Raw genomic sequence first — 14,263 nt, 5'->3', positions numbered from 1 at the left:
ACCCCATAGTGTGTGCTGTGTTATACTGTATGTATTGTGTATTACCCCACAGTGTGTGCTGTGTTATACTGTATGTATTGTGTATTACTCTATAGTGTGTGCTGTGTTATACTGTATGTATTGTGTATTACTCTATAGTGTGTGCTGTTATACTGTATGTATTGTGTATTACTCCATAGTGTGTGCTGTGTTATACTGTATGTATTGTGTATTACTCCATAGTGTGTGCTGTGTTATACTGTATGTATTGTGTATTACTCCATAGTGTGTGCTGTGTTATACTGTATGTATTGTGTATTACTCCATAGTGTGTGCTGTGTTATACTGTATGTATTGTGTATTACTCTATAGTGTGTGCTGTGTTATACTGTATGTATTGTGTATTACTCTATAGTGTGTGCTGTTATACTGTATGTATTGTGTATTACTCCATAGTGTGTGCTGTGTTATACTGTATGTATTGTGTATTACTCCATAGTGTGTGCTGTGTTATACTGTATGTATTGTGTATTACCCCATAGTGTGTGCTGTGTTATACTGTATGTATTGTGTATTACTCCATAGTGTGTGCTGTGTTATACTGTATGTATTGTGTATTACTCCATAGTGTGTGCTGTGTTATACTGTATGTATTGTGTATTACCCCATAGTGTGTGCTGTGTTATACTGTATGTATTGTGTATTACCCCATAGTGTGTGCTGTGTTATACTGTATGTATTGTGTATTACTCCATAGTGTGTGCTGTGTTATACTGTATGTATTGTGTATTACTCCATAGTGTGTGCTGTTATACTGTATGTATTGTGTATTACTCCATAGTGTGTGCTGTGTTATACTGTATGTATTGTGTATTACCCCATAGTGTGTGCTGTGTTATACTGTATGTATTGTGTATTACCCCATAGTGTGTGCTGTGTTATACTGTATGTATTGTGTATTACTCCATAGTGTGTGCTGTGTTATACTGTATGTATTGTGTATTACTCCATAGTGTGTGCTGTGTTATACTGTATGTATTGTGTATTACCCCACAGTGTGTGCTGTGTTATACTGTATGTATTGTGTATTACCCCCATAGTGTGTGCTGTTATACTGTATGTATTGTGTATTACTCTATAGTGTGTGCTGTGTTATACTGTATGTATTGTGTATTACTCCCATAGTGTGTGCTGTTATACTGTATGTATTGTGTATTACTCTATAGTGTGTGCTGCTTTATACTGTATGTATTGTGTATTACTCTATAGTGTGTGCTGTGTTATACTGTATGTATTGTGTATTACTCTATAGTGTGTGCTGCTTTATACTGTATGTATTGTGTATTACTCCATAGTGTGTGCTGTGTTATACTGTATGTATTGTGTATTACCCCATAGTGTGTGCTGTGTTATACTGTATGTATTGTGTATTACTCCATAGTGTGTGCTGTGTTATACTGTATGTATTGTGTATTACCCCATAGTGTGTGCTGTTATACTGTATGTATTGTGTATTACTCCATAGTGTGTGCTGTGTTATACTGTATGTATTGTGTATTACCCCATAGTGTGTGCTGTTATATTGTATGTATTGTGTATTACTCCATAGTGTGTGCTGTGTTATACTGTATGTATTGTGTATTACCCCATAGTGTGTGCTGTGTTATACTGTATGTATTGTGTATTACTCCATAGTGTGTGCTGTGTTATACTGTATGTATTGTGTATTACCCCATAGTGTGTGCTGTGTTATACTGTATGTATTGTGTATTACTCCATAGTGTGTGCTGTTATATTGTATGTATTGTGTATTACTCCATAGTGTGTGCTGTGTTATACTGTATGTATTGTGTATTACCCCATAGTGTGTGCTGTGTTATACTGTATGTATTGTGTATTACTCTATAGTGTGTGCTGTGTTATACTGTATGTATTGTGTATTACCCCATAGTGTGTGCTGTGTTATACTGTATGTATTGTGTATTACTCCATAGTGTGTGCTGTGTTATACTGTATGTATTGTGTATTACCCCATAGTGTGTGCTGTGTTATACTGTATGTATTGTGTATTACCCCCATAGTGTGTGCTGTGTTATACTGTATGTATTGTGTATTACTCTATAGTGTGTGCTGTGTTATACTGTATGTATTGTGTATTACCCCCATAGTGTGTGCTGTGTTATACTGTATGTATTGTGTATTACTCCATAGTGTGTGCTGTTATACTGTATGTATTGTGTATTACTCCATAGTGTGTGCTGTGTTATACTGTATGTATTGTGTATTACCCCATAGTGTGTGCTGTGTTATACTGTATGTATTGTGTATTACCCCCATAGTGTGTGCTGTGTTATACTATATGTATTGTGTATTACTCTATAGTGTGTGCTGTGTTATACTGTATGTATTGTGTATTACTCCATAGTGTGTGCTGTGTTATACTGTATGTATTGTGTATTACCCCATAGTGTGTGCTGTGTTATACTGTATGTATTGTGTATTACTCCATAGTGTGTGCTGTGTTATACTGTATGTATTGTGTATTACCCCCATAGTGTGTGCTGTGTTATACTGTATGTATTGTGTATTACCCCATAGTGTGTGCTGTGTTATACTGTATGTATTGTGTATTACCCCATAGTGTGCGCTGTTATACTGTATGTATTGTGTATTACTCCATAGTGTGTGCTGTGTTATACTGTATGTATTGTGTATTACCCCCATAGTGTGTGCTGTGTTATACTGTATGTATTGTGTATTACTCCATAGTGTGTGCTGTGTTATACTGTATGTATTGTGTATTACCCCATAGTGTGTGCTGTGTTATACTGTATGTATTGTGTATTACCCCCATAGTGTGTGCTGTGTTATACTGTATGTATTGTGTATTACTCTATAGTGTGTGCTGTGTTATACTGTATGTATTGTGTATTACTCCATAGTGTGTGCTGTGTTATACTGTATGTATTGTGTATTACTCCATAGTGTGTGCTGTGTTATACTGTATGTATTGTGTATTACTCCATAGTGTGTGCTGTGTTATACTGTATGTATTGTGTATTACTCCATAGTGTGTGCTGTGTTATACTGTATGTATTGTGTATTACTCCATAGTGTGTGCTGTGTTATACTGTATGTATTGTGTATTACTCCATAGTGTGTGCTGTTATACTGTATGTATTGTGTATTACTCCATAGTGTGTGCTGTTATACTGTATGTATTGTGTATTACCCCATAGTGTGTGCTGTGTTATACTGTATGTATTGTGTATTACTCCATAGTGTGTGCTGTTATACTGTATGTATTGTGTATTACTCCATAGTGTGTGCTGTTATACTGTATGTATTGTGTATTACTCCATAGTGTGTGCTGTGTTATACTGTATGTATTGTGTATTACTCCATAGTGTGTGCTGTGTTATACTGTATGTATTGTGTATTACTCCATAGTGTGTGCTGTGTTATACTGTATGTATTGTGTATTACTGCTGATAGCTTTATTGAACAAAAATGTGAAAAATAACAATCCGTCTCTTTGGTCGGCCCAGCACCTGTGCTTAAGATGGAGAAGGAAGTGGTAGCGAAGATGGCGGCGTCCGCGGATGGGCAGACTAAATACGGGCAATCAGTTAAAGGGCTTCTCACGGAGAAGGTCGGTACGTGCGGCGCTGATGTTATCGCACTCACCAAGCAAGTGCTGAAAGGATCAAGGAGCTCAGAGGTGAGAAACAGGATCTAACCCATATGGTCTTCCGATGGTCACGTTATTAGTTTGCTTCTGATTTATTGCTGTAAGAAATTAGTACACCCAATCTCCATGTTCCTGCTAAAGCAAATAGATTTTGGCGAATGGACACTTGCCACTTTTTTTCCCTTTAGTGAAAAGAGGACTTTTCACAAGATTTTTCACATTAAACTGGACACACGATGTAATCGTGGCTGCAGAGCGGAATAAGACGTGGTTTTTGTTTCTACATCAGAGATGTTAGCAATCAAAGTATTAGCATGTAATGAGTTAACATTTAAATCCAAGTGGGTGTTTTTAGTTAGTTTTCACTCGGGGCATGGACGACTTCTCCCTGTTTGAGTTTCCCAATCATAAGCCAACAGAGAGGAGACTCCCCAACCATAAGGCTGAGTTCACACGATGCGTATTTCATGCGTTTCCGCGGCGTTTTTGCAGTTGCGGAAACGCATGGTAGAAGGGAAGCAATGTTCCCCAATGGAAATCCACATGTGCTGTGCCCATGATGCGGATTTTTCCGCAGCGTGAACGCTGCGGTCAAAAATCCGCAGCATGTCAATTAATTTTGCGGAAACGCGGCGATTTCGCTGCCATTGACTTGCATTAGAACGCGCCAATTCCGCAAGACAGCATCTGTACTTGCGCTATTGGCGCGTTCTAATATGCGGATGGTACCCGAGTGTGGAGGAGAGGAGAGTCTCATCCACACCCAGGTACCATTAATAAAGCTGTAAAAAAAGAATAAAATAAAAAATAAATGTATTCTTACCTTCTGTCGGCCCGCACAGCGCTCCCGCTTGGTTCCCGGCACTTGCAGTGAGTTGTAGGACCTGCGCTGACGTCAGAGTCATGTGACTGGTCACGTGACGCTGACGTCGGCAGGTCTTTCAATTCAAAGTTGCCAGGAGAACGGAGTGAGCAGGACAGCGCGGGCCATCGGAGGTAAGTATATACACTCTCTCGGGTCACACTATATAAATCCATGCTGTTTGCATGGATTTATACAGTGTGACCTAGTTGTCAAGCACTTTCCAAGTGATGCTATCGCCTGGAAAGCGCTTGTCAATCTGCATGCGGAAACGCATGTGAATCTGCATGTGGATCCGCATGTATTCTGCAGGATAAACGCATGCACAATCTGCATGCGTTTTTTCTGCCAGGGAGATGCAGAAATGATGCAGAAATTTTCTGCTTCATTTCTGCATCGTGTGCACATACCCTAACTCAGGTTTCTCAGTGCCGGCTATAGATCTATCCTCTTGCAGGGTTAGACCGTGCCGGCTATAGATCTATCCTCCTGCAGGGTTAGACCGTGCCGGCTATAGATCTATCCTCTTGCAGGGTTAGACCGTGCCGGCTATAGATCTATCCTCCTGCAGGGTTAGACCGTTCCGGCTATAGATCTATCCTTCTGCAGGGTTAGACCGTGCCGGCTATAGATCTATCCTCCTGCAGGGTTAGACCGTGCCGGCTATAGATCTATCCTCCTGCAGGGTTAGACCGTGCCTGCTATAGATCTATCCTCCTGCAGGGTTAGACCGTGCCTGCTATAGATCTATCCTCCTGCAGGGTTAGACCGTGCCGGCTATAGATCTATCCTCCTGCAGGGTTAGACCGTGCCGGCTATAGATCTATCCTCCTGCAGGGTTAGACCGTGCCGGCTATAGATCTATCCTCCTGCAGGGTTAGACCGTGCCGGCTATAGATCTATCCTCCTGCAGGATTAGACAATGCTGGGTATAGAGCAAAGATGACTGTCACCTTTCAGATTAGGTGGATTTGTAGCTGTGTCACACTGCAAACCCTTCTGTCAGCTCTGCTCTACTGCCCATCCCCCCTCACTGCTCCTCCAGAGTAAGGGATGAACTTGTAAGCTCAGGATGAACAATGCCATAAATCCCAACCATATAAGCTGATGGTACACTACACAATGGAATTCATAATTGTACCCATGAACCATGAATGGAATATAAATTTACCCTGATAAATGGCAATAAATGTCGGGCATTCTGCACATGAACCAGGAGGCTCAGGATGCACAATGCTACTGTATACATGCGTAAGTGTAAATTTATTTTTCCTTCAGTATATTTCATTATTACAGAGGTGGGTATAACTGTTAATATTTTACTTTTCTGTCTGGAGCTAGAGAAAACTCCTTGAGCCTAATTACCTAATATGTCAATGGCTTGTTTTCAATGCATGTATACCATCCATGGAGCCCCCAAACAAAGTTATTTGTGAATGTTGGGGGCTCCCGCACCTGTATATATGAGCGGTAAGATTTGTGAAGTTGACAATTCATATAATTGACTATTTTCTGTCTCCTTTTTTAGCTCCTTAGTCACGCAGCAAGAAACATGGTAATGCAAGAAGATGCCATCCTGCATTCAGAAGATGTAAGCAGTCGCTAATTAGCCTGCCTTTACATTAGTTATTAAACCCATATCTGTATTTTACAATATTCTTGAACAAGAAATACATCTTCTTTGCAAAACATGTTCGTATAAATAAGATAAAGCATATCGGAGCGTGTCCTCATTGTAACGAGATCTCGCGATCGGGTTTTAATGCTGTCGGCAAGACCTTTCCCAGTAAGGGGCAGGAGTTACACTTTTTTTTTACCTAGTAAATTAGATTTAATGTGTAATCAATTAAAGGGGTTTTTAACTTTTTATTACTATTAAGGCTGAAGGATGTATATAATAACACACTGGACGTCTATTCTATTCCTGGGTCCAGCACTGCTTCTGTCTTTTATCGACTGCAGCGGTGACATCATGTCTACAGTGATTGTAACCACTGCAGCCAATGACTGGGATTAGCAGATATAGCCCAGTGATCAGCTGCAGTTGTGAGTTCGTTGCTGCAACTGATCAACAAAGACTGGAGCTGCAGACTGTCAGCGCCGGAACCATTGAGCGCTGAGTCTAGTGAGTGATGCATGTTAAAAGAGGACAACCCCTTTAATTTATGATACATATATTAACGTGCCATTACAACTGAATGTGAGTTAACTCCTGTAGTTTAGTGGTTAAATGGGCGATTGATAAGAATATAAATATTTTTTAAAGGGAGAATCCAGTAAAAAGATCTTTTAATGTCAGATACATGTGAGAAGCTGGTGGTCCTGGATCACTCAACAGTTTCGATAATGAATAAAAGGGGTTTAAATTAGGAGTAAGAAAACCCTGGGATTTTAGAAGGCAAGAACCTCAGACATCACCAGTGTAATCTTCTCATATGTATTTAACAGGGGTCTAGGAAATGTATCAGGAGGACGGACCCCATCACAATAGAAGCCCCCAGTACTTTATTAAAGAGGTTGCACAGGTTGAGAAAAACATGGCTACAGTACTTACTGTCCATAGGTTTTCTAGGGTATTGAAGTCCCTCCACATTTACTTCAATGGAGATAAGTTATTATAGCAAACACAACCCATGGACAGATGGGGCGCTGTTTCTGGAAGAATGCAACCATGTTTTTTCCTGATCATGTACAGCCCTTTGTAAAGGGGTTGTTCCACTGCTTTTAGATCATTGACCTATCCGTGGGATAGGTCATTAATATGAGATTGGTGGGGGTCCGACACCCGACTCCCCTATCAATTGACCGTTCTCAGTGCTGGCGGCAGAATGTAAGCAGTTGTGAAGCATATTATCCCGGTTCCAACAATTGTGTAATGGTCGCTGCTAGGTATTGTACACCCATGTCTGATCTGCTGGCTGTGATAACAACTGATTGGTGAGTGGGTGGGATGTCGGACCACCACCAATTTGATATTGATCATTTAAAAGTAGTGGAATAACCCTTTAACTCTCTGAGAGCTCTCTAAGTAAAGTGCACCATATAGATACGGCTATCTGTTTGCTATAATGGCTACATGACTATTTCTAACTTTCACAATGTGTGATCATTTCAGAGCCTGAGAAAGATGTCAATCATAACCACTCACCTCCAGTATCAGTAAGTGTGAATATTACACCTATGTCCTCACGTGCGTCATCGGCTCAGGACTGCTCATTAATAGTATTCATATCCTCTGTCTTCCAGGCAAGAAGCCATCCAGAAGAAGTGAGTGTCCGGATTATTCTTCACATTAAGTCGTGTGAAGGTGTATTCAGTCTGATTATTTACTGCCTGTTGCTTATATAGCACCAGCATATTCTGTAGGATCGTACCAAGACTCCCCATTCACATCAGTCTCTGTCCCCGGTCTCAGAAATCAATTACTTTCATATGTTGCATAATAACCTATCCTTATGTTTTTGGACTGCACGCAAATTTTCAGGCAAATTAAATAGTTTCTTTGTGTATGGCCAGCTTTAGAAATGAAAGGGGTTTCCATTTTAGGAAAAAACCCTGTCTCCAGAAGCATTTTACTCAAAAAAACAGACAAGCTGATCTCCACCGTTGCTTCCGGTGTTTTTAACTTTGCAGCACAGCATTACAGCCAGTCTGTGAGCTCAGCAGGTCATGCCGTCAACTTGCACAGAGCCGCTGAGCTCACTGATTGGCTGCAGCGTTATTGTTATTGACGTGAGTGCTACAAACAGTAACAGATATCTGGAGCTTCGGTTGAAACTTAGCGATGGACCCAGTGAGGGTGAGTTTTTTTTTTTTTTTTTTTTTATGGGGGGGGGGTGATGAGTGAGGGGGGAGTTAAACCACTTGCAGCTGTGGGACCCTTTAAGGCTAGTGACTAAATGTGGCCATACACTTTACATGATCGCTCGGCCGACATCTCTTCCTCCCCAAACCCCCTCAATTACATACACACTCGGCTGAGCTGAGAGGATATGTTCTTAAATGAAGAAGCCACTGCCAGACACCTCTAGTGACAGCTTACCTGCTGTGAGAACATAAGGTAGGGCATGCTGACATATGATATGCCCCATCCTTATTTCCCCACAACATCCTGATACACAATACAAGGTCGCCGTATTGGTGCAAAATCTGCTGTTCGACCAATTTTCATGTATGTGTATGGCACGTTTTAGCCCTAGCGCCTAAGTGTAATACTTATTCTAACTTTATCCCTGCTCCTTCATCGAGTAAGGTCAAATTCACACTCCGTGTTTGTAATGGACAGCACACAAATGGCTTTAATATGTCCCATGTGCTAAAGAGATATGGCCATCTCCTACATGAAAATCAGACATGTGAATGGGACCTAATTGACAACTGTCTCCGTCAGGTCCTGTGCATTCAGTATCAGTGCTGGTATGGGCTTCTTGGAATCAAGTTGACATCGTCATTTTAAGGGCAGATTCACACCGTGCAGTTTGACCACACAATATACAGGGTGATTCACTTAGCTACGTTACCTGGAAAAATTTGTGTAACTTCTAAAAGACTGTCGACCGTTCTGAAATTTGGACTTTGCATAATTTGGTTCATGGAAAGTGAGAGTGCAAAGAACCTCAGCGACAGCAATGAGAAAAATCTTCGTGCCGAGTGGTCTCGCCGACTTGTCGTCTCTCTACGAAATAGACTTACTGCTCGCCTCTCTGTGTGTAGTTATTGCATTTCACTCCTGCCGAATTCCTTCTTCCTTTGTTAACAATGTACAGATACAGTGTGGAGGAGTGTGTTATCATTGAGAAAACTTATTGGAAAACTAAGTTCTTAAAGAGATTCCAAAGTGAGTTTCTAAAGAAATTTGGAGGTTTAAATCCACCTTCCAAACCGTGTATTCTGTCGTTGGTGAATAAGCTGGGATATTACTGCATTAGCATGATGGAGGATGTCTGAGGAAAAACAATTCAAGATGTGAAACACGACTTTTGGCATTTCCACGTAAATCATTGCACATGCTTTCTAGGAGACAGGCATGTTGTATTCCACATGTCAACGAGCAGCCAAGAAAGGCCGTGTTCGTCCATACAGAGTCACTGTCGTTCAGGAGATGAAAGGTCCCTATTAAGAGAAAAGAATTCGTTATTGCTGTTTTTTTCCTTTGGGGCCATTTGAGAAGTCGGGTGTACAGTAAGAAGCCATGAACATTACACGCACTCTGAGAGAACATACAGCGAGAAATTCAGGCTATGACCCCAGACTTCCTGCTGAATACATCCAACTATATGGAACATCGTGTGCAGGCGTGCTTGGATGTGAATGGTGGACATTTTCAACACCTGCTTTAAAACATCTCATGAACCATGAGTCCAAATTTCAGTACTATAGATTGTAACTTCTAAAAGAGACAGTTATTTTTCCGGGTAAAGTAGTGAGGGAATCACCCTGTATTTGCCCATGATATTTTATGAATTGCGTTGTTTGTGTAGCAATTTTATGTGTAATCTTTTCTCTCTTTTACGCGTAGTGTTGAGCAGTCGTCAAACCTTCAGGATCAGCTAAAGCATCTGTTAAAGTGATAAGAACTCAATTTTGCTCCGGACTATATCCTGCATAATGCAGGTCTGAAATGCACTGAATGTCATTAGCTTTCCCACTCTTGGACGGCTCGGTTACTTGTTCCAGAGGAAGACTCCTACTTGAAGATGCTGCAGCAAATTTGCCACACGTGTGTGTGTGTGTGTGTGTGTGTGTGTATATATTATATGTATTATACTCAGATTAATCTCTGTGTCACAGTTGTAAAAATGGTGTAGTAAGAAGTGGCGGTAAAGGTGAGCCATAGAGCCAGACCGCGACCACACCGTAGTGAGACTGCACACTTATTGGGGCGGTTTGCTTTGACTGTTTACATATAGTATTATGCTTTGCTGTCCCTCGTCAATGTACAGTCCTGAAAATGGGATTTCCCCTCCACCTCAACCCCCATATTTGTCGAACAAATGAGACCTTTTATGAAGCCGCTTACGACCCTTCAATATTTAAAAGTATCCCCATCTCATATAATAGGTGATAACTTGAGTTCTACCTCACCAATCCTTAAAATGGGCTTTGAAGTTCCCTGTGGGGCTAGTCTCGTAGCCGTGCGCGCACCACCGCTCCATACGTCCAGTGATGGACTTGTGCTCCACTCTGGCGGGAAATTCAGAGCCCCAATCTCCGGAATCTGACTCCTGGGATCCCCACCGATCTGCAGGATATCGCCTGTCCCATGGATAGAACTTTTAATGTTGAGAATAACCCTTTGAGACAACGTAGAATTCCAACTTTTTCATGGCACCAGAAAATCATTGTTGCAATACTGATAAATCTATCCCTGTATTCTATACTATTTTTTAGTAGGATTTTTTTGTTTGTGTTTCACCTCTTAGTGTTGAAAACCTAATGCATGTTTTGTACAATATGTAAATCTATTCCTTTTTTTTTTTATGACCGTATGTTTTTTTTCATTACTAATAAATGTCACTGATTAATAATTAGATGGCAGAGAAGGATAAAAGATTCACATTAAAGGGAGCCTGTCAGGATCTTTTACCCCATTTAAATGGCCACGACTGGTTTATAGAACATATAGGATTGACAGAAACAGAACTTTGAAATTCCATTTTATTATAACGTCTCCTTAAAACCATAATAAAAAATTCTAGTAATAATCCAGAATCCCATTTCCTACACTCTGTTTGAACCTATAGAGGGTTTCCAATCATGGGGTTTATCCTACAGGGGATAGTGTTTCCTTTCAGAAGGCGTTTTATATGGTTATATATAATGTCAGCAGAAGAGCCATAGTGGTGGTGGTGGTGGTGCTGATTTCCGGTAGTCATGTTGGTCAGCCACTTTTTGGCCTAATTGACGTTCCTTTGGCTGCAATATTGGCATCCAGTGCACACGGTGAAGAAAGGTGACTTGATCTGAGCATGTGCTGGATGTCAGCAGTGGTGGCTTGATCCCTTATCCCAGCGAAAGAGACATCAATCAGGCCGGGAAGGGGCCGGCCAGGACGACTGTTTGGGAAAGAGGAAAAACATTTGTGACTGTCTGGCAGTAATTAGCATGCGGTACATGGCAGCCAGTTGGGGTCGGATTAGAGGAGGATTATACATATGATGGAGCTATACATAGTTAAATCTTTGGGACATATAACTCCTATTAAAGTCTCCGTGCTATCTGCAGTTGACGTTCTAGTGAACTTATCTAATCTTAAAAGTAGAGCTGAAGTGTCAAGCATAAGGGGCAGAACAGGATATTCATGCTACCTGAACCACGAGCAACGTGTATCAGAATCTCATTGCATTATTGTAGGTATGTGTGCTTTTACTCTGAAAAGAAAAGCATACTTTGAAAAGCCAGCCATGGACCATGTGGCTTGGATGACTATTCAAAGATGCAGGTCCCTGATGTCGTCTTTTCATGTCGCTCATCCTAGATCTGTCAGTCTATGGGAACGGGGTCGGGAGAAGCTGCGATAGCGCAGTCGGTCTCTGATTCATGCTGCCTGTGGTCTGGGCAGCACAAACCTCCTGTCAGGTTCTCTTTAAAGAGAATCTGTCATTTCCAGAAATGCTATTTACCTGGAGATATAGCATCAATTTGCAGATAATTTAAATGCCATTTATGTCTCCTAGGCTTATAGGAACAGCGGCTACAGGGAGAAAAGGAAGTTTTATTCTCCCTGTAGTCGCTCGCTTCCAGTCATGGTGCAGGGAGATATTACAGTCACCGCGCTGTGTTGGCTCCCCCCGCAGATGCTGCGGAGCAGGCCGTCAATGGGACGGGTACTGATTACAGTGTAGTGACTGTTCTAGTTCCCTGCACCACCCTGATGGCTTCAGCGAGATTAACCCTTCCTCTGTAGCAGTTGTTTCCGTAAACCTTCCAAATATGTTTTACACGCTATTTACCTGCAGAACATCACTATATCTGGAGGTAAGTAGCAGATCTGGAGGTGACAGGTTCCCTTTAATTTAAATAGGACCCTTCACCTCTTCTGACATACAAGCATTTACCAAAACAAGTATTTCTTATGAAATGACAAATATGAACTATTTTTTTTTTTGTTGGCGTTCTGTCACATTAAACTGAAATCGCAGTGACACATTTCAACATTGGACGTAATGATTTCCATTGCGACCTGCCACTTACTATGACAGAGTCCACATGTTTCCAAATGTATTGGATTTTCTATCAATGGTTTCCATTCCCACAGGACGCACTTTTTCGCTTGCGACATGTGACCTGTCTGCAACTTGGCTGATTTATTTACATCAAATGCATAAAATAGTCACCGCAAGTCGCAGAAAGGTTGCACAAATGTTTTTGATCACGAGAACTGTCGTTGCGTAGCCCCAGTCTGAATGAAAAATTGTGTTCTCAATTCTCCTTTTCTATGCAGAGTAACCTTACGGTCCATCACTGTCCACTTGGTACGGAAATTATGAAAAGTGGTTAGTTGTAACCAGCTGTAGAAAAGAATCCGACATTGTGTATTTTGTTCATGTTATTATTATGCAAAATTAAATTATTATAAGTGACTTTTGTAAGAAGAATATTGTTATTGATGTTGCATAATAAAATAGAAGAAAATTCTGTTTGGTCCTTGTGTTCTTTATTACCGCTTTTTTTTTTATTCACGTTAACATTTCCCTGTGGGTTTTGACAATTTTTTTGGGAAAAAAAAAACTTAAAGAAAAAGATTTAATTTCACACAAAATGTGGATGGGGTTTGAAAAACTCAGTTCACACATCTGTTGTATTGTAAATTGCTGTCATTTTTTATTGCTGAATTTGCAACAATCTCTGCAGCAATTACTCAGCATGTGAATTCATCCTCTTGACTAAGGATAGGCGGACTGCTGGAAGTTTGGGTTCTGGTAGCCTACCCGAACTTTTGAGAAAGTTCAAGTCGGGTACCAGAACAGTAGCTGAATTTCCACCAGAACCCGAACCCCATTAAAAAACGCATGGTAGAAGGTCTGCCATGTTCCCCAATGATAATCCGCATGTGCTGTGCACATGCTGCAGAAATTTCCGCTGCGGGTTATCATTGCGGAAAAAAACGCAGCACTACCAATTATTTTGCGGAAGCGCTGCGTTTTCGCCACCATTGACTTGCACTGGAACGCATGGAATCCGCATCACTGTATATGTAGATGTGAATTCCACTCGTTTCAATGTGCGGATGGTACCCGGGTATGGAGAAGAGGAGACTCTCCTCCAGACCCGGGTACCATAGAACCTGTGAAAAAAAGAATAAAATAAAAAATATACATTATATTTACCTTCTGATGGCCCACGGTGCGCTTGTCTTCCCTTGCTGGCAGCTCGCGGTGGACTGAAGGACCTGCGCTGACGTCATAGTCATGTGACGGCAGGTCCTTCAGTGTAATGTACCGCGAGCTGCCGGCAAGCCAGGATGGAACGAAGCAAGACTGCGGGGGCCATCAGAAGGTAAGTATAGATTTATTTTTTACCACTCTTTAAGGTCACACTATATAAATCCATGCCGTTTGCATGGATTTATATAGTGTGACCAAGTTGTCAAGTATTGATGCGCATGCGGAAATGCATGTGAAGAACGCTTCACTTCCGCATGTCCCTGGCAGGAAAAAACATATGTACAATCCGCATGCGTTTTTTCTGCCAGGGAGATGCAGAAACGCTCAGGAAAAAATCCGGAGCAT

General features: G+C 41.2%; 2 protein-coding genes across 3 annotated transcripts in view; one reads left to right on the top strand and one right to left on the bottom strand.

Annotated features, from left to right (window-relative positions):
• BORCS7 (BLOC-1 related complex subunit 7) overlaps positions 1-14,263 on the top strand; it is a 106,702-nt gene that overhangs the window by 52,466 nt on the left and 39,973 nt on the right. The window contains exons 2-6 of one of the 2 annotated variants that reach the window (XM_073685314.1): positions 3,528-3,700; positions 6,061-6,123; positions 7,648-7,691; positions 7,779-7,799; positions 10,051-13,169. In XM_073685314.1, coding sequence (XP_073541415.1) covers positions 3,542-3,700; positions 6,061-6,123; positions 7,648-7,691; positions 7,779-7,799; positions 10,051-10,102 — 339 coding nt within the window. In that variant the 5' untranslated portion in view covers positions 3,528-3,541 and the 3' untranslated portion in view covers positions 10,103-13,169. Of the gene's footprint in view, positions 1-3,527; positions 3,701-6,060; positions 6,124-7,647; positions 7,692-7,778; positions 7,800-10,050; positions 13,170-14,263 lie in introns of those variants that run through there. The other variant, XM_073685315.1, reaches the window with a different exon arrangement.
• The window catches only part of CYP17A1 (cytochrome P450 family 17 subfamily A member 1), a 196,046-nt gene that overhangs the window by 170,355 nt on the left and 11,428 nt on the right, over positions 1-14,263 (bottom strand). Inside the window, exon 2 of the mRNA XM_073685316.1 lies at positions 9,053-9,644. The gene's annotated coding sequence lies outside the window, so the exon portion shown is untranslated. The remainder of the gene's footprint in view (positions 1-9,052; positions 9,645-14,263) is intronic.

The sequence above is a fragment of the Phyllobates terribilis genome, unplaced genomic scaffold (assembly GCF_046119375.1).
Source record: "Phyllobates terribilis strain yellow unplaced genomic scaffold, ASM4611937v1 Scaffold_5__5_contigs__length_657084704, whole genome shotgun sequence".
Taxonomy (NCBI): domain Eukaryota; kingdom Metazoa; phylum Chordata; class Amphibia; order Anura; family Dendrobatidae; genus Phyllobates; species Phyllobates terribilis.
The sequence above is the reverse complement of the archived record's forward strand: the minus strand, read 5'-3'. Positions and strand labels throughout refer to the sequence as shown.